The sequence below is a fragment of the Phodopus roborovskii genome, unplaced genomic scaffold (assembly GCF_943737965.1).
Source record: "Phodopus roborovskii unplaced genomic scaffold, PHOROB, whole genome shotgun sequence".
Classification (NCBI taxonomy): domain Eukaryota; kingdom Metazoa; phylum Chordata; class Mammalia; order Rodentia; family Cricetidae; genus Phodopus; species Phodopus roborovskii.
The window spans coordinates 6,936,545-6,957,500 of record NW_026126611.1 but is presented as its reverse complement, the minus strand read 5'-3'; the positions used below and the strand labels follow the sequence as shown (position 1 = coordinate 6,957,500).

The window sequence follows — 20,956 nt, the reverse complement described above, 5'->3', positions numbered from 1 at the left end:
TGAGTCACACCAACTCTCTTCCTTAAGGTGCCTTGGCCATGATGTTTTATGGCAGCAACAGAAAAGTAACTAATACCAGAGTGTGTGTACACACACACACACACACACACACACAATATCACATGTATGATATGTGTGTGCATCAGTTTTTTGGGCCTCACTAGCCAAAGGTAAGACAATTTAGCATTGGTTTAGTAAGTACAGTAATAAATTATAAACCTCATATTGCTAGAAGGGAGGGAAGGAGGGAGATGTGTGTCTCCTCACAGGTGGCTCACAGGTTGCAGAGGAAATTAATCGGCTCTACAATGGGTCTCTTCTGTCTGCCTCCTGTTAACTAAATCACATCAACAACAATTTCAATAATCTTCATGCCAAAGCCTGCTCACCTACGATGGTTCTACATGCTAACTCCTCAGTGTGGAACATTGACAACCCTGGCAATCCCTTGTCGCCCCAAACATAGTGTAAAGGACCCAAGCAAACCCCAGGAGTGTTAAGTCTACTGAAAATTGAATGTGGCATGAGGCGAGGCCGTTACCTGAGCGCACTATAGCAGGGTGAAGATGCTCATGCAAGGCCATGTTCCCGATGATCCTCATGACGTTTCTCTGTACTTTGGGGCAGTCCTTGTGAAGCTGGTAGAGCCTCTGCAGTAGCTGCAATCCCCCGCCTGCTTCAATGTGGTCACAGTGTGAGGGGATCTAGCACAGGTTAACAGAGCTCCCGTTACACTGCACTGTTCACACCTCAAAGGGTGAGTTCCCACGTCCCGCCCTGTGCTGCAATGCTGAAGTCCCTTCCTCCCGACTAGTTTCCATTCCACAGGAGGGAATCAAAGATGACTAAATACAGCCGTGCATTTCCATCTGTCCAATGTTCTCAGGCTACTGTGGCGAGCTCGGAACCTGGAGGAGAGCGCTTCTGCAGATGTGGATGAGGGTGCCAGTGGCAAATGCAAATCCCGGCACTCCACACCAGATCCGCTTAGTTCAAACACCATGGGCAACGGGACACTGTGCCTAGCATGTTTCCCAGGTGATGCTCATACTTCACTTGTGGGTACCACTAGGCATTTACTACCCTCCCCTTTTAAATCCAACTATAGCTGGGCATGGCTGCACACAGCTACACAGGGATACATAGCAAGATCCTGTCTAACAAATAAGCAAACTGTGACAACCATGATGCCAAATGCCTAGTAATTACCAGTACCTTATAACTTAGCTGCACAGCAATCTAATATTTCCCTCTCCTCTCCGACTAATAAGGAAACTAACTATCTGATGCTGTGTAAAACAATCTGGGCAAAGAGTAAGACAGCACAAATCAATCTAACGTGACAAATGCTGCTTCCTTTATATGTAATTAAGAATTGTTTAAAATATGTAATAAGGGACTAGAGAGATGGCTCAGTGGTTAAGAGCACTAGCTACTATGCCTACAGAGGACCCAGGTTCAATTCCCAGCACCTATGTGGTGGCTCATCATTGTAAGTCCAGGGGATCCAATGCCCTTTTCTGACCTCCAAGGGCATCAGGCATGCACATAGTCCACAGACAAAACATCCATACACAAAATTAATATAATAAAAATTTTTAAGAATTAAATATGTAATAAAAATGAAAGTCATGTATTGGTCTAAATCATTCTTATTAATATGTTGGTCTAAATCATTCTTATTAATTCTAACAGTTAAAAGTGGAACTTTTGTTTTGTTTTTCAAGACAGGATTTCTCTGTGGCTTTGGAGCTTGTCCTAGAACTCGCTCTGTAGACCAGGCTGGTCTCCAACTCACAGAGATCCTGCCTCTGCCTCCCAGGCGCTGGGATTAAAGGCTTGCACCACCACCACCTGGCTAAAAGTGGAATTTAAAAAGTATAATATTCTTATTAACTCTTTAAGAATTTCATACCTGCACACAATGTATTTTGATCATATTCACTGCTTTATTCCTCCCCTAACTCCTCCAAGATCCTCTCCCCTCTCCTAAATCTGTGTCCAAGTAACTATGGAAAGCCATATTTTGGAATGCAAGTTACCTCTGAATGCTTTACTATAGCTTCTAGGCAGAACATTTCCACTGTGGCTGAGGGAACTTCGCCAAAGCTTTCCGCATACGGAAGTCCATTTCCTCCAAAGCACCACAGTCCTCCCTGAAGTTAAGACAAAGTATTTACATCTGTGTAATAGATACAAATTAGGGGTTTCAAATATGTACATATCTCAAGATACTTTGGAAGCTTAGAGGGAATGTTATGCAAATTTCTATTGCTTATTGACTAGAAAACACATCAGGCAATTTTGACAACTTTTCCTATGTTTATTCCTGTCCTCTCCTTACAAAGTCAATTCTTTATCCAATTCAAAGTGTTCTGGAATCATTTCCTTCAGCACTTACTAATTCATACAGATTATGGTAGCAGAGTCAACTAAAAACCTAATAATAATAAATGTTTAATGGAAAAGCATTAGCAAATAAAAATATTAAAGATATGGTGGCTTTTAATTCTTCCTAACTGTAAGTAAGTTCACGTGAGAGACTACGTGTAGCTATGTGTAGCTCCGGGGCTGAGGAGACTGCTCAGCACCCACATAAAAAACCAGGTAGGGAGTGCCCATCTGTTAGCGCAGTTCTGGGTCTGGGAGGGAAAGCATGCCCTGATCCCTGCAGCCCGCTAGCCTGCCAGTCCAGCTGAACTGGCAAGCTTCAGATTCAGCGAGACATTGTCTCAAAAATTAAGGTGGAAAGAAATAGCCAGAGATCCCCGATACTGACTGACCCCTGTATACGCACGCATGCACGCACGCACGCACGCACGCGCGCATCCAGCAGCATCGTGTGCTCACAAGCAGCACGGTCCACAGACAGATGAGACTGTAGCCCAGCTTTGCCCTCTGACCTGTGTGAAGAACTCCACAGCTTTCACAGCCTTTGCCACTGGACAGGCTTTGTGTCCTGCAACTGTCTCCTCTGCTACCCTTGGCTCTGACCTGAAGGCAACCATGTTGGTAAATAGTCTATGTTGTAAACAGTTGTATGCCTCCAACATACAACATACAGGGCTTCGTTTGCCATGTAGAGGAAGCCTCTGGACAGCTTTAGGCGGCACAGGGTACCCTGAGGAAGATGAGCTGAAACCTCAGGCTTCTGGGGAAAATGTCTAAGATGTTTCAAATGCTGCCAGACACAGACAAGCTCTAAGGGGGGAAAAAAGGAAGAGAAACCTTGGTGCTGGAACTGAGACAGCACAGAGCCCAAGAGGTGAGCGAGGGTGAAGGCCAACTAAGCCCTCGACAGAGCTCAGTGCAGACCCAGCCTTCTTCGGTCTTTCTGGGGGGTTACGTCTGAGACTTCCACAGGAAGCAAGGGCTGGAAATGCCCTTCTGGGAGGGTGTGGGAGAAGGAAAGGGCCAGGAAGTGTTACAGAGAGGACAGACTGGAGTTGGTGGAGCTGGAAGAAGACTCCTACAGGCAGCCTGCACCCTGCACTCTGCTTCGTGTAAGACACTGGCCCCGCCTTCAGTGCGAAACCTCAATTTAAAACTAACAAAACGTCGTAGACAGCAGACTGTCGGGCCCATCATGGTCCCTGAGCAGAGGGTCTGGGTACCAGGAGGCCAAGTGACAGATGTTCAGGAAGCCCGTCTGTGGCTAAATGTTCTTAAAGCTACAGACAGGCACCAGGGCATCTACCCACACGGCATCTGGGCACTGACTAACCGTAGGGATAAATTCTGTAAAGGGGAGAGCTTATCAACCATGATGTACAAGGGAAGAAGGTCATCTTGCCCCATGAATATGCCACCAACCTTATGAATCATAGAAACTTTTTAAAATCCACAACAGAGCCCACTGCGCTATGATTGCCTCTGCCCATTCCTGCCACACACAGACTTTTGTGTCACTCCACAGGATTCCTTCCTTCAACAGGGAAAACACCCAGAGACCTTCAGGAGGAGAGACCCTGCTGTGTGGGGACAAATCTATCATCCATGGTGCCTGGAGCTCCCTAGAAAACAGTTTCTACAAGAGTGAGTCTGCAATCCAAAGCCACAACCAAGGAAAGACACAGTGGCAAGGAGAGCCGACGCCAGCGCCACCAGAATCAGCAGCCTAAAAGGGGAGACACTAGAATCTGGAAGAGATCTTAAAACCACCGAGGAAGTGAAAGGAGAAACAGAAGCCAACGCCACAGAGAAGGTGTGTAAGAGCAGGTAGCTGTAGAAAGTCGGGGTGAACAGACTCAACCAGTGTCCCACGGCAACACAGCCAGCAGCTGCTGACAGCTGTACACGTGAAGGACTGAGCGGGAGAGGGAGGGGGAGCGGGATCGCCAGGCTGCAACTTAAGCAACTGAGATAAAAGAGCAGAGGGTAAGGGCTGTATCAGAGGAGGGCAGGTTTGATGGGCTAAGCTCAAGGTTCTTGTGATACTCCACGGAGAGGAGGCTGGATAATCAACCCTAGAGTTCAGGTTAGAACACAACTCAAATGCTGAGACTCAAACCCACGTCTAGAGCACGCCTGGCAAGCACTGTCACTGAGCTGTACCCCAGTCCAGACTATGGATTCTGAAGGTGCACTACCACAGGTCGCTCCTACAAAACAAGGACTCCTGTAACCCGAATCTTTCTTATACGCCTGTATGTTTATCATTCTGAGAATCCCGGCACCGCGCAGCCCAGTGCACAGCAGAGTCCACAGTGGGGCAAATGACTGAGGTTCTAGACGCTAGCCCCAGCACAGTGTCCTGGAGAAGGATGAGCACGCAAGCCATTTGCTGAAAAAGATATAAACCAACCTTCTGCGCAGCCAGGCTCTGGCTGCTCTCACTAAGAGCCAAGGATGTAAAATACTGGAGACATTCATCAAGCTCGGTCTGAGGTAGAGAAGCCAGCAAATGTCTGAGTTCCTCTTCAGTGGAGGAATCCTGAAATGAAAGGCAAAGACAGTCTTCAGACACAAGCCTGGCAACTGAGGGTACCAAAAAACACCCAACGAGTCAGAGTCAAGACAGACAAACAGTAAGTACAGGAAGGACAATGGTTGCAATCTGAAGAGCACTCAGTGGAAATACATAATCATTTATTTGGGTTCTACACTGTTGTGCAGACCTATTACAAGGGCTGGAAAGATGGCTTGATAATTCAGAACACTAGCTACTTTTGCAGAGAATTTGGGTTTGGTTCTGGCACCCACATGATGCCTTAACACCACCCAAACACTCCAGTTCGGGAGCCTGGGTGCCCTCTTCGGCCTCTAAGGACACCTAGCATACATGTAGTGTATGCACACACATGCAGGCCCCACACATACATATAAAATGAAATCTTAAAAAATAAACAGAAAAAGGGACTGTTACAAATTATAACTCAATTTTTACCTAGGGACTTCTTCATATCTTGACTCAAAATGAGCTACACCTTAATAATTAAAGATATCACTAAGCCTAGAGTTTGTTAATGTTTCTTTTTTCGTGATAATTATATATTCACTTTTCTATTTTTCAAATGACTGTTTACATCAAAGTTGCCGTTTTGCTTCATTATCTAAGGGAAATGTTCAACACACCTACAGGTTCTGGCCATGGTTCTCACCACGGGTATTTTCTTTAAAATTTTGTATGTGCATTGGTGCTTTGCCTACATGTGTGTCTATGTGAGGGTACTGGATCCCCCGGAACTAGAGTTACAGACAACCGCAAGCTGCCATGTGGGTGCTGGGAATTGAACTCAGGGCCTCTGGAAGAGCAGCCAGTGCTCTTAACCAACCCCTGAGCCATCTCTCCTGCCCCACCAGGGGTATTTTTAATCCCCAAGACATATTTAGCAACATCTGGAGACCATTTTCTTTGTTACAACCTGGGGGGGGGGGCTACTTGGGTCTTAGGAGCAGAGTCCAGGAACACTGATAAATACCCTTCAGTACACAGAACAGCCTCCTCCAATAAAAGTCATTTGATGGAAGATGTCAAGAGTGCTCAAGATGAGAAATATCCCATCTATGAAACAACAAGGCGGACCAGAGAGATGACTTGGCAGTTAAGAGCACACATTGCTTTTGCAGAGGACCCTAGCTTGGTTCCCAGCATTCATGTTTGGTGGTTTACAAGCACCTGTCACTCCAGCTCCTGGGGATCTGCGGCTCTCGCCTGACCTCCCTAGACACTTGTACGCACACACACATAGTTACACATAAAATAACTCTTACAACAACACAATCCCAACACTCAGGAGGCAGAGGCAGGTGGCCTGGTGTACAGAGAGAGAAGAGAGTTCCAGGACAGCCAGTGCAACAACAACAACAACAAAAACTTACTCCGAGGCACCCTCTCTTGGGTGCTGAGCTGACATCTTGTAGAGTTCACCCTCTCTTGGGTGCTGAGCTGACATCTTGTAGAGTTACCTAGCAGGACAGACTCTCAACCCACAAAGGCAGAAACCGGCAGAGGAACAGCCGCTTGTGAGGGTCCCCGCCCTGTGGAAACTACGATTCCAGCTCTGCATCCAGCTCACCTGTCCTTCCCAATCAGGCACCAGCAGCTCTATTTATTTGCACCCACACTAGAAACACACACTCAGCCTTTTCGCTCCCTAGATTACCACGCTCACTTACTTCTTTTAAAGAGGGCAGAGGAGGCGGCGGGAGAAAAAAGCGACAGTCACTCTGTTTGCTTCGTGCCAAACCAATAAGGGTCCTTGAGTCACAGGCTTGAGCAATTATCCTGTACTGGTAGTCTGTTGTGAAAACATAGTTTTTGTTAACATCAAGACTAACTCAAAGTTATCACAACTAAAAAATTACTCGAAAGAAAGTACCACAATCCTTAAATTGCTCTACAACTTTGCACCCCCAAATTTCCAAAGTATTTTTCACAACTCAGATGTGCCTACAGTACCTGGAAGCTTGACACCCAACATGGCTCAGTCACCACCACCCACACACCTGGGGAGGTCAATGCCCAGCTGGCTAGGATACCATCAATCACACAATTCTCCTCAACACTCCAGGTCATGCTCTGAGTAACTTTTTAAAATATCTCTAGGACAGGGACTGGAGAGATGGCTCAGGGGTTAAGAGCACTGGCTGATCTTCCAGAAGTCCCGAGTTCAATTCCCAGCAACCACATGGTGGCTCACAACCATCTGTAATGAGATCTGGCGCCCTGTCTTGGCATACAGGCATGCAGGTAGGCAGGCATAACACTGCATAGTTAACCACGTAAATTTTTAAAAATCAGAAGTCCAAACATGCAAACTGGTAACTCAGAATCAGGGGTGTCTCCCAGTGAAGCAGTATAACCTTGTTCTGGTGGGACACGCCTCAGTTTGAGAGATGCCCTTACTACACACTCCTGGACTGCCAGAGCAGACTCTTTGCCTTCCCTAACCTCATTCCCCATCTCTCTGGTAGCGGAAAGCGAGAGCTGGCTAACCCATGGCCCGGGTCCTCATTACCGTGCCAGTGGTGGGCCTCTGACAGCTCCTGCACAGCCTGCAGTCGCGAAGCTTTATCGTCCTCCCCGCTCTTCCTCAGCAGCAGCCACACCGTACAATCATGGTCTTCTATGTCAACTGTGCTGAAAGAGTCTTTGCAGAGCGAACACGACAGACACAAAAGACATGGCGGTATAAGCAGTTAAGGTGACGTTTGTACGCCTGTGTGGTGTAAACACGCTGCACATTTCTATGTGGACACTACATGCATCTAATAGTCCCGAATGGGAACTGAAGCAGCTCGCCACGCCTGCTGGGCTGTTTGGCCAGTAGGCCCCATGATCCTCCTGTCTCTGCCTCCCAAGGGCCGCGACCACAGGCGTGCGCTTCAGCTACTGCCCTTTGCGGAGGTTCTGGGTTAGGACGCTCACACATGGAGGGCAGGCAATGCATTGACGGAGCCATCCTCCCAGCGTTAAAGGCAGATACAGATGACCAACTGTTGGATCTTGGCTCTGTCATATTATTTTTTCATATTTGCTATAAGTATTATGTGCATACTTTTAGTATTCAATGTTATCTTTCATGTGGCCATTTTTAGTCTTGGGTTGGCTGTCCACACAACTTCCAGACCAGTGATGAGGACTCGAGTGTCTACACGTACCAGCCTAATGATGAGGATTCGTGTCTACACGTACCAGCAAACGGGCTCCGCAGTACCCTGGCTGATGCTGCCAACACTTTCCTTACTGCTTTGTGAAGCTCTTTTCTTGCCTGCCAAACAAGCCCTAAAATGACGGCAGCAAGTAAGACCAAGGCGCACTTTTTTAACATCACACCCCAATACTTCAAAAAGAAACGCATAAACCAGGCTCCAAAGTTAATCACAAAGAGCATAAAACAAAAACCTCTGACCTCTTAGTGTCACTATTAGGTGCAAAGTATTTAATAAGGGAGCTCAGAACGCTCTGGGCTCCAGAGTAAGGTCAAGGAGAAAGTAAAAAGACAGTGAGAACAGAAACCACAGAAACCCTCCCGAGTAACAGGAGCTGACCAATATTCACAAGAACATTCCTTGTACGTAGCTGACCTAGAACTGACCTTGGAAAATGCTTTAAGAATGAGGTTGAGCCTGGCCAGACAGGTAAATTATAAGAGGTGGTAACAGTCTACACATCGGAAACTCTAAGTAGCCCCAATGGATGCTGAAGGCCAGGGAGGCAAGGGGATTCAGAATGGCAAGGGAGCCCATCCCATGCTGGGGCTGTAGCCTGCTCAAGGGCACAGGAGGACTGACATCTAGGACGGACAGCCGCAAGGCAGGGTGGGTAGGTGGGGGTCAGCGGGCTGTCCAATGCTAAGGAAAAGACTCCTCTGAGCTAAAATCTCACATCTACCAAGTAACCAAGAGGCCTGCCTGCAAGCGACCTCAACATTGAGAAGGGATGCCCTAACTAGCATCGACAGACTCCCCAGCCTTTGGAACAGATGGCAGCAATAAATAAGATGAATTCATATTTCGCAATCTGTCAAATGAGTTCAACAGCATGAGTGACCCCTATAGCACGATGGTCTCTGAGCTAATTGACAACACGAGCATTTGCAACTTGTCAAACTGAACTGATCCTCCCCCCTCCCCCCTCCCCCCGTCTCCCTCCCCCAAAGAAGGAACTCAGGGTCAGACACAGGGCTCTGGCCAGCTCTTACTTAGTTCTAAAGGAGCTGAAGACTTTGGAAAACACAGAAGCCCCAAATCTGGTCATCCGTTAATGCTTGGTGTGGAGGCTTGAGTAAGAGCGGCCCAGAGGCTCATATATATATCTGAATGCTTAGTCACCAGGGTATGGAACTGCTTGGTAGGGTTAGAAGAATTAGGAGGAAGTGTGTCACTGGAGTGGGCTTTGAGGTGTCAAAAGCCATGCCAGACCCAGTCTCTCCACCTGTCTATGGACCGGGACGTAGCTCTTGGCTACCGCTCCAGTACCCGCCTGCACACCGCCATGCTCCCTGCCACAATGATAATGGACTAAACTTCTGAGCCTGTAAGCCCCGAGTTAGATGCTTCCTTTTGTAAGTGCTGTCTTGGACATGGTCCGTCTTCGCAGCAATACAACAGTAACTAAGACACTTAGGAGCCTGTCTCACATGAGCTCTGCAGACTCTTCCAGAAGGCTGAGCCTACCCTGCCAGACCCATTTCTATAGTCAGTAACTGGTTCTGTTTTAGAAAGATGAGCTAGCTCACCACGGGACTTACCATGACTTTCTGCCTTGTCTGCAGGGACTGTGTGCACATAGATGTAAGACTTCATTTTCTCCCGTTCCACCACCTGCGTGTCCAACGTTACAGACTTCTTCAGGGCCAGAACTTCGTACGTAAGAAACAAAGACCCCCTAAGAAAAACAAAGTTCCTGTGAAGCAGGGTCTGAACAGGACCCACAAGCTCTTCATGGTGACTCTTTTCCACATTTCTAGGAAACAGCTTACAGTAACACACGTGTTATTTTACACGTGTGTACACATTCATCTCAGTTTAAAGCAACAGCAAGTGGCTGCATGATTACATCCAAGGAAGAAACAGAAGATTAGCAGCGCCCGAAGCCCACAGTACTCTGTCATTCTTAGGTGGCTGATCCACAGCAATAACCAAACCATCCTTGCTTTCCATCATGTCCGCTATCTCTCATCTGCTGTGTGCACACCCTTGAACAACAGTGTTCTGTTTGGCTTCATGGGAATGGACTAGGCTAGATGTGTTCTTTCGTTCGGCCTTATGTATGTATGAGTCATCCACACCCTTGTCTGTACATGCAGTTCCCTCACAACATAAATACCACAACTGATTTACCCACTGTCCTGCAAATGGACACTTACAGCATTTTTAGTTTAAATCTACTACATGTGACGCCACTGCACTTTTTACAAATATGTACACATGTGTTCCTCTACAAATGCATGCTCACCCTCTGACATTCCGTATCTGTGGATACTCCATGCTAACAGTCACTTTGTTAAGATTTCCAACTGTGCTATCATGAAGCCAGAACTATTCACTGGTACTTACCCTAAAATGAGAGATCCGGTGAGTCTTATTATATTCCCTTCAAAAAGAAAGAAAGAGGAAAAATCATCATCATCTCATTTTTGAAAGTATGACAAGAAACAGGCAACAGTGTGAACCTTTTGTGTGTAACTGGGCCAAAAGTTAAATTTTTGTTACAGGTAATCTATTGTCCCGATCTCTCGAAGACCTTTATCGTGAAGGGTGTTGGATTTTGTCAAGGGTTTTTTCAGCATCTAGGGAGATGACCATGTGGTTTCTCTTTTTCAGTTTGTTTATATGATGGATCACATTGATGGATTTTTGTTGATCCATCCTGCATCCCTGGGATGAAGCCTACTTGATCATGGTGGATGATTTCTCTGATGTGTTCTTGGATTCATTTGCCAGTATTTTATTGAGTATTTTTGCATCAATGTTCATGAGGGATATTGGTCTGTAGTTTTCTTTCTTAGTTGTGTCTTTTTGTGGCTTGGGTACCAAGGTGATGGTAGCCTCATGAAAAAGAGTTTGGCAATGACCCTTCTGCTTCTATTGTATGGAACAATTTGAGAAGTATTGGTTATTACTCTTCTTTGAATTTCTGGTAGAATTCTGCACAGAAACCATCTGGCCCTGAGCTTTATTTGGCTGGGAGACTTTTGATGACTGCTTCTATTTCATTAGGGGTTACTGGTCTATTTAAATTGCTTATCTGTTCTTGATTTAATTTCGGTGAGTGGTATCTATTCAGAAAATTGTCATTTCCCACAAATTTTCCAATTTTGTGGAAACATGACCTGATGATTCTCTGGTAATCTGGTACATCGATTTTATATTTATTAGCAGGCACTATGTATGATACATGGAGGCACCAAGTGCAACCTCTGGTTTGTACCTATGGCTCCCACATTCACCCCTCAAGCTCCCCTTGTACAACCCCAAACCAAGTCACAAGCAGTACCTGCCCTACTGTTGTACAGCCAGGGTCACAGACTTCCACCGGGTGTGACCAGTAGGAGGGTCTGCTGCTGGGGACAAGGTGGGTTCACCAAGTGTCCCAGCCTCTACGGAGGGACTGTCTGTCAAGTGGAAACATTAAAACGACTTTTCCCTCAAACACACACAGTGTGCTTGGTGGCTTAAGCGCCAGAGATCACATGGCCCCATTTAAAATATAGGCAGCAAGAGTATAAACTGTGGAAATGTTTTAAATATGTGTAAGTCAAATCTTATTGGCAGACAGCTGCTTTCTCGATACACAACCATTCCAAAATATTCACATCCTAGACCGCTGGGCAGGAGGGTTGGCCACGCATGACACTGAAGTCAGACACACGTGGAGATCTAGAGGCACTACCCACAAACTCATGGGCCTTCACGGCAGGTCAAGAACGGGGATGAGAAGGGCTGCAGGGGTTAGACACGGAGCTTCCTGACTGTGCGACTCTCTGGGACAGTTCTGACTCCAAGATGGCCTCCTGGTGTCCTCCTGTGCTGCTCACCATGGAGACTCAGGGAGTAGCCAGTATTCTCTGCTCTAATGCTACCACCAGTGGCTTCTTACAGGCTTTGAGTGTCCCTGTCAACGCCGGGCGTCACACACAAGGTCTTGTGCGTGTTGGACACACGCTCTTCCCCTAGAACGTTCACTTTCAGTCTTCATGGCCACCCTCCCCTTTCTCCTTCACTGGAGGTAACACAACACTCGGGAGAAGGAAAGTCAAAGCTTGCTTTTCTGTTCCTGCTTCTTTCCATATTTCTATTCAGAATCACAAGTCCCTAGATTTGAAACACCTACTGACTGCAAAACAGGTGTGTGTGTGTGTGTGTCCATGCATTGTGCACAGAGAACATCTATCCTTCTCTACGCTTTTGCTGTATTCCTCTGAGACAGAACCTCTCACAGAACCTGCAGTTGGCTGGCAGCAAGAATCCCCAGTGATCTTACCTCTGCCCCATACTCCCCAGGGCTGGAGTTCCGGGTGCATGTATTACACCAGTATTTACTTGTGTGGGTCCTGGGGATTTGAAATCGGGTCCTCATGCTTGCACAGCAACCATTCCTATCCCCTGAACCATCTTGCCAGCCCAACAGTTATTTTTTTGTTTAGCTCTGTTGTGGAGATGGGGTCTGACTGTGTAATTTGGCTGCCCTGTTGTCCGTGTTTGGGGCTGGCCCTAAACTCACATAACTCCATCTGCCTTTCTCTCCTGAAAGCTTCACAGGAAACAGCTTAAGGACAAGAACTACATCTTATTCAACACTGTCACCTCAGGGCAGAAAACAGCAGCAGGTGCACCACAGACGGTCAATAAATGCTTGTTGTCAAATAAAGGAAGGATGAGCAAGGTCAGCCTGGTTTGTGGTCACCTTTATTGCTTTGGATCACAAGCCCCCACATAACAACAGGGAGACTTAATATTAATCTTAATATTAATCATGAAAGCTTGCCCACTAGCTTCGGCTTCTCCCCCTAGCTCTCATAACTTAAACTAACCTGCTTTAGATTTACGTTCTGCCACGCAGCTCAGTTGCCTCTACTCTATACCGTATGTCTGACCTCTTTAGCATCTCCCTGGCATCTCCGTGTGCCCAGAAGACCCACCTATCCTCTCCTGCCTCGCTATTGGTCATTAAGCTCTTTATTAAACGAAATGGAAGGCACCTTGGCAAAGACATCTCTTCACAGTGTACATAGCTATTCTGCATTTGTTATACAAATAAAAGAATCAGTGCCCAGGGGAGGTGTGTGATTTCATCCTTCTATTCAACACACACTGCTGGAACACCTCCTGCATGCCACAGATGACAATATGCAATGGGACAGAATAATGAACAAGACACTGCCCTCTGAGTTTAGACTACAGGAGAAGGCAGATAATTGGCCAAGTTCCATACCAACTACTAAATGGCAAATGGTGGTTCTACCCTGGCCGAAGGTGCCAGGCAACACTGTAGGCTGGATCAGAGCAGACCCCACGCCTCCAAAAAGCAAGGGGAGTGTTCTCCTGGCTCGGCCTTGAATCCCCAGAACCTGGTCGTGGTCCCCAGCTCTGCAAGGGATTCCTGAGCAAGTTGGAAGAGTGAGCATGAATTGACAGGACAGATGAGGGGAGAAAGAATCCTGAGGGAAAAGGATCTTGCATGGCTCTGGGCTTACAAATTTAGTGTGAACCATAGCACAGAAGACATAAGCCAACGAGAGATTCAGAATAAATAGGCTGTCAGCTTTGTAAAGCACTCCAGGGAAGTGGTCACAATCTCATCACTAGTTCTACTAGAAAATGGCATTATTTGAACTGAACTCACGGATATTTCTCCAGGGTGTGTGACTTCTTAAACGGGGAGTAAAGATTCCTATTCTTCTGCAACAGATGACACAGTAGGCGCCAAGGGACATCCTGTGTAGGAAAATTCAAGTTATTAAGCAGAACCCTAACATGGACATTTAATGGTTTTCAATGTCCTTTAAAGAGCAGAAACACATAAAGAGCATGTCTGCTCTTGCTAAGTAAGGTTCGACTGTCATGCAGAGAAGCAACAAGTGCCAGCCAAGATGCAGCACTAACTGCCAGGCAAGCGAGGCTGCTCTCGTCTAGCAGCCCTGACTGACCCAATGGATCAGTGATAAGGAATAAATGGGGGTTTGGGACATTAGGTCTTGGGATGGTACATGATGCTGCAACATGCACACGGCTTGTAAATATCCCTTTACATTTTATAAACGTTCTCTACACAGCACTGGATGGCTGTCCTGGAACTTACCGTGTAGCCCAGGCTGGCCTCAAATCACAACCATCCACCTGCCTCTGACTCCTGACCACTTTTTATAACACAGCCACTGTGTTGGAACTTTATTTCTGGGAGTTCGGGCTGCCCAGCCCTGTGGTGGTCTCACCCCGCTTTTATCATCTTTGATCAAGAGCTCACATATGTGGGGCAGTTTCCTGTGAGTCCTGTGCGCTCTGATTTCCAGTGAGTGTGAAATACCTCTACAGACAATCTCAGATACATCCAATAGATGGACTCAAGGGCTGGACTTAAGAGTTATCCTTTCAAGACTCTAGAGATGGTTCAGCCAGTAATATGCTTGTAAGAAAAACTTGAGGCCCTGAGTTTGGAGGCATATTACACTCCCGGGGATACGAACAAAGCACAGTGGATACGATGCCAGACTGTGCCTATGACCCCAGCGCTGTGCCCATGACCCCAGAGCTGTGCCCATGACCCCAGCACTGTGCCCATGACCCCAGCACTGTCCCTATGACCCCAGCGCTGTGCCCATGACCCCAGCGCTGTGCCCATGACCCCAGCGCTGTGCCCATGACCCCAGCGCTGTGCCCATGACCCCAGCGCTGTGCCCATGACCCCAGCGCTGTGCCCATGACCCCAGCGCTGTGCCCATGACCCCAGCGCTGTGCCCATGACCCCAGCGCTGTGCCCATGACCCCAGCGCTGTGCCCATGACCCCAGCACTGTCCCTATGACCCCAGCACTGTGCCCTATGACCCCAGCACTGTGCCCATGACCCCAGCACTGTGCCCATGACCCCAGCGCTGTCCCTATGACCCCAGAACTGTCCCTATGACCCCAGCACTGTGCCCATGACCCCAGAGCTGTGCCCATGACCCCAGCGCTGTGCCCATGACCCCAGCACTGTCCCTATAACCCCAGCACTGTCCCTATGACCCCAGCACTGTGCCCATGACCCCAGAGCTGTGCCCATGACCCCAGCGCTGTGCCCATGACCCCAGCACTGTCCCTATAACCCCAGCACTGTGCCCATGACCCCAGCGCTGTGCCCATGACCCCAGAGCTGTGCCCATGACCCCAGCACTGTGCCCATGACCCCAGCGCTGTGCCCATGACCCCAGCACTGTGCCCATGACCCCAGCACTGTGCCCATGACCCCAGCACTGTGCCCATGACCCCAGAGCTGTGCCCATGACCCCAGCACTGTCCCTATGACCCCAGAGCTGTGCCCATGACCCCAGCGCTGTCCCTATGACCCCAGAGCTGTGCCCATGACCCCAGCGCTGTGCCCATGACCCCAGCACTGTGCCCATGACCCCAGCACTGTGCCCATGACCCCAGCACTGTGCCCATGACCCCAGCGCTGTGCCTATGGGCCCGGGACTGAGGATATGACGCCAGCACTGTAGATGTAATCCCAGCACTGATCAAACGATCCCAGCACTGATCAAACGATCCCAGCACTGTGCCCAGATGTTGCCTATGATCCCAGCACACTGTCTGAGATCCCAGCACGGTGCCTATGATCCCACACTGGGCCTATGATCCCTGCACTGTAGATAAACACCCAGCCTGTGGATATGATCCCAGCAGTGTGGATATGACTGGAGCACTGTGCCTATGATCCTGCACTGTGTATATGATCCCCCGAACTGTGGATATGACCCCACCACTGTGCCTATGATCCCAGCACGTTGCCTATGATCCCAGCAATGTGGATATGATCCCAGCCTGTGGATATGAACCCAGCAGTGTGGATATGATCCCAGCCTGTGGAAATGATCCCAGCAGTGTGGATATGATCCCAGCCTGTGGATATGATCCCAGCCTGTGGATATGATCCCAGCAGTGTGGATATGATCCCAGCCTGTGGATATGATCCCAGCCTGTGGATATGATCCCAGCCTGTGGATATGATCCCAGCAGTGTGGATATGATCCCAGCCTGTGGATATGATCCCAGCAGTGTGGATATGATCCCAGCCTGTGGATATGATCCCAGCCTGTGGATATGATCCCAGCCTGTGGAAATGATCCCAGCCTGTGGATATGATCCCAGCCTGTGGAAATGATCCCAGCCTGTGGATATGATCCCAGCAGTGTGGATATGATCCCAGCAGTGTGGATATGATCCCAGCCTGTGGATATGATCCCAGCAGTGTGGATATGATCCCAGCCTGTGGAAATGATCCCAGCCTGTGGATATGATCCCAGCCTGTGGAAATGATCCCAGCCTGTGGATATGATCCCAGCAGTGTGGATATGATCCCAGCAGTGTGGATATGATCCCAGCCTGTGGATATGATCCCAGCAGTGTGGATATGATCCCAGCCTGTGGATATGATCCCAGCCTGTGGATATGAACCCAGCAGTGTGGATATGATCCCAGCCTGTGGATATGATCCCAGCAGTGTGGATATGATCCCAGCCTGTGGATATGATCCCAGCCTGTGGATATGATCCCAGCCTGTGGATATGATCCCAGCCTGTGGATATGATCCCAGCAGTGTGGATATGATCCCAGCCTGTGGATATGATCCCAGCCTGTGGATATGATCCCAGCCTGTGGATATGATCCCAGCAGTGTGGATATGATCCCAGCCTGTGGATATGATCCCAGCAGTGTGGATATGATCCCAGCCTGTGGATATGATCCCAGCAGTGTGGAAATGATCCCAGCCTGTGGATATGATCCCAGCAGTGTGGAAATGATCCCAGCAGTGTGGATATGATCCCAGCCTGTGGATATGATCCCAGCCTGTGGATATGATCCCAGCCTGTGGAAATGATCCCAGCCTGTGGATATGATCCCAGCCTGTGGATATGATCCCAGCAGTGTGGAAATGATCCCAGCAGTGTGGATATGATCCCAGCCTGTGGATATGATCCCAGCAGTGTGGATATGATCCCAGCAGTGTGGATATGATCCCAGCCTGTGGATATGATCCCAGCAGTGTGGATATGATCCCAGCAGTGTGGATATGATCCCAGCCTGTAGATATGATCCCAGCAGTGTGGATATGATCCCAGCCTGTGGATATGATCCCAGCCTGTAGATATGATCCCAGCAGTGTGGATATGATCCCAGCCTGTGGATATGATCCCAGCCTGTGGATATGATCCCAGCCGTGTGGAAGCAACAGTAGGTTCCCTGGGGTTTGCTGGTGGTCAGCAAGTGTAGCCAAATTTGTTAACCTCAGGTTGGGTAGAAACCGTGTCTCAAGAACTAAGATGCCGACAAGGAGATCCTTCAGTAAAGGGTAGTTCCTGCCACCAAGGCTAAGTTCAATTCTGGGGCTACACATAGTGGGAAGAGAATCAACGCCATGTTCCCCTCTGACGTCCACACAGGTACTATGACACGCATACCTCTGCCCCGCCCCCACAACACAACTATGACACGCATACCTCTGCCCCGCCCCCACAACACAAATACTAAATGCAACAGTGATACAGACGTTCTTAAAGTAAGATGTGGACAGCCACATACCTGTATGCTGGGATAGAGACTTGTGCCCCACCACCTGGCTAGGGGGGTTAATTTTTTTAATCATTTATTTTTACTTTATATGAATTGGTGTTTTGCCCTCTGTGAGGGTGTTGGGTCCCTGGAACTGGAATCACAGACAGTTGGGAGCTGCCATGTGGGTGCTGGGAACTGAACCCAGGTCCTCTAGAACAACAGTCAGTGCTCTTAACCTCTGAGCCATCTCTCCAGCCCCTAGGAAATTAATTTTAAGTGCTGCTCAGATTTCCTCTTACGGGTTTTATAAACTCATTCTACTAAGAGTGTGGAAGCAGGGGCCACCACAGGATTCTGAATGCACACTGTCACACAACACTGACAGTTATATAATGCCAATTTTTTTTTCAACTGTTTTTAAACAAATTTAAGCCAGGCTTGGTGGTGGGCGCTCAGGAGGCAGAGGCAGGTGGGTCTCTGAGAGTTTGAGGCTAGCCTGAGCTACACAGACATTTCCAGCCCAGCCTTCCTGATCTGCATAGTGAGGAGGGTTGGAGCCTGAAAACGCCAGTATGGAGCCTGCTAACAATAATCAAGGAGAGAAGGCACCTGAAGTTAAGGCAGTGGCCCTGAAAATGTCCATGGAAACAGACGTAGGACAAGAAAATGAACCAAGTCCAGACAGCTGAGTGGAGCGTGGAGGAGAACCGCGAAAGACAAGGCAGGTTCTCAGACCTGAGAGAAGACTCACCAAAGCAAACACTGGGAAAGAAAGGACATGGCAGCAAGGGGATTCCCAACTTAACCCTTGACTAAGGGTGCTGTGAGGTACTCGTGTGAGGTCAGACAGTGAGGTGGGGTGGCAGGAAGGAGGCTCCACTGCACAGGACACTAACCTGTCACTGGGGCCACCAGTCTGGAAGCTGCAATGACAAACTATAAATTATTATTCAAAATATCACCTAGGGACAGGCTCTTATTAAATGCGGATTCCCATATCTGTCTCTCTAATGTCTCTCTGCTCGGTGTCACAAGACTGAAACCAGTATTTTCCTTTCCGGAAAAGGAGGGCGGCATTCCCCCTGATGCGAGTTTGAGGCAGAGTATGGTTCTTGCAGGCGACTGGCAGGACTCAGTTGCAATCTGCGTTGAGTCTGAAGTCCTCAGCTCCTAGATTAGGGCCCCTGCAGGCAGCCCTCTACACTGCTGCAGTAACTATGGCTTGCCCCTTCCTTCCAGTCTCTGTCTCATCCTGGGCTACTTTAAGGGTCTCTGCATGAATACAGTAGGCTTACCCAAATAAGCTAAAATGAACTTTCCATTACACTGACTGGGAAGAGGGGATAATGGGGAGTAAATGTGACCAAAACACATTATTATATACCTCCATAAAACTGAATAAATAAGGAACGTTTTTGTTAAGAAGTCTATTCATGGTCTGTAAACTTAATTCTACTTGTGAAATTCCTTTTGCTATACATGAAATATAATCGCAGGTTCCAGGGAATGTAGCATGTGTATCTGGGGGAGGGGGGAGTTGCCTGCCGATACAAGCAAGTTTTTATAGACACGTTTTCTTACTTATTCAGTAAATATGCCAGGAGTGAGATTTCTGAGTCAGAAAACAGTGTTCAATGTTTTTTTTTTTTTTGGCACAATCGCAACATTTTATATTGCACTGAGCAAAGCAAAGGGTCCCAGTTGTCCAACATGTTTGCTGATGGTTGCTTTTAGCCTTCTTAGTGGGTACACTACAGACCTCATTATCATTCATAAGAAACTTCCAGAAGCCGAGCATTGGTGTCTGGCACACGCCTTTAGTTCCAGCACTCAGGTAGATCTCTGAGTTCAAGGCCAGTCTGGTCTACAGAGCTAGTTCCGGGACAGGCTCCAAAGCAATACAGAGAAACCCTGTCTTGAAAAAAAAAAAAAAAAAGGAACTTTCAGAAACAATGAAGGCCTTTCCAAACCTATGTTTGTTGGGTACCATCACCACATCACCATCCTCACAACCTCAGGTATCTGAGAGAAAATTACTGCCTCCTAAGAAATAAACAGGATGTTCAGTAGAACATTCCAAGGTACAGGCTTGCAGTTTCACAGCCAGCTGAAGAATAGCTCAGGGCTATCTCTACTGCCCCAGTTTACAGCCAATTACAGATTAGCTGAACAACTTAGGGCGTTCCTTCTACTGACCTTCTCTCTCACTCTGCCTACATGCCAGCGCCCATGCCCTGGCTATGTGCAAACCCCCACTCACATCCTGCCCATGGTCCTACATAAGCCTCCCCTGAGAAAATAAAATATTGTCTTGCTGGGCTGGAGAGATGGCTCAGAAGCTAAGAGCACTGGCTGCTCTTCCAGAGGTCCTGAGTTCAATTCCCAGCAACCACATGGTGGCTCACAAACATCCATAAGGAGATCTAGTGCCCCTTTCTGGCATGCAGGCAGAACATTGTATAGATAAAAAAATAAATCCTTTTAAAAAAAAATATTGTCTTGCTGTCCATTCTTTGTATCCCTTGTCCCCCATTTTCTTCTACATGTTGCCCGGTTCAACATTAAATGCCCCGCAGGTCGGGGCAGAATTGGCGTCCCACGTTGGATGGCAGAGGACATCTAGGGGAGAGCACTGCTCACAGAAAGAGAAGGACCCTTCCAAAGTGTTCCCCAGGGGGACCCACTGACAACGAAAGATTAGCCAACCGTGGTGGTGAGCAACGGTGCAGATCTTACGGTGAGGTAAGTGATAGGACAAGCACGTCTAGAAAGTCTCTGTTACTTTCTGGGCTGGAGGAAGCCCTACAGATACATGGAATTTGGGTTAAGAAAAACAACCTTGCTAGTGCCTCCAATTATTGGACCCTGATTCAGGTTGTCTTTAAGACAACCTCCCAACGTCCGGACCTCTAGAGATTGGTCTCTGAGGGAGGATGATCCCTTAAGAATTCTTCCTCCAGTCCCCTTTGATGGCTGAAACGAAGCCTTCCCTCCAAGAGGGGCCTCTTCAGTCCAACCTTGATTGGAAGGAAGGAAGGAAGGAAGGAAGAAAGGAAGGAAGGACCCAGAAGGACCTCTCTGCGGGAAGAGGCTAACCTTGAGGAGGAGGCGGCCAAATATGAGTGGGACACCCCTAACATTGCTCCTGCCTCTGCTCCCCAAATGCTGCCACTGCCACCCTGCCCAGCAGCCGCTCCTCAAAGACAATTCCCACCCTTACAAGTCCCCTGCCCTACTGCCCACCCCAGGCTACTCCAG

General features: G+C 48.2%; 1 protein-coding gene across 1 annotated transcript in view; it reads right to left on the bottom strand.

Moving 5' to 3' along the window:
- Window positions 1-20,956, bottom strand: part of Serac1 (serine active site containing 1) — a 44,568-nt gene that overhangs the window by 14,759 nt on the left and 8,853 nt on the right. The window contains exons 2-10 of the mRNA XM_051206133.1: window positions 13,793-13,884; window positions 10,504-10,540; window positions 9,696-9,832; window positions 8,138-8,227; window positions 7,461-7,592; window positions 6,619-6,740; window positions 4,805-4,933; window positions 2,043-2,156; window positions 542-704 (exon numbers count right to left, since the gene is read on the bottom strand). Coding sequence (XP_051062090.1) covers window positions 542-704; window positions 2,043-2,156; window positions 4,805-4,933; window positions 6,619-6,740; window positions 7,461-7,592; window positions 8,138-8,227; window positions 9,696-9,832; window positions 10,504-10,540; window positions 13,793-13,883 — 1,015 coding nt within the window. The 5' untranslated portion in view covers window position 13,884. The remainder of the gene's footprint in view (window positions 1-541; window positions 705-2,042; window positions 2,157-4,804; window positions 4,934-6,618; window positions 6,741-7,460; window positions 7,593-8,137; window positions 8,228-9,695; window positions 9,833-10,503; window positions 10,541-13,792; window positions 13,885-20,956) is intronic.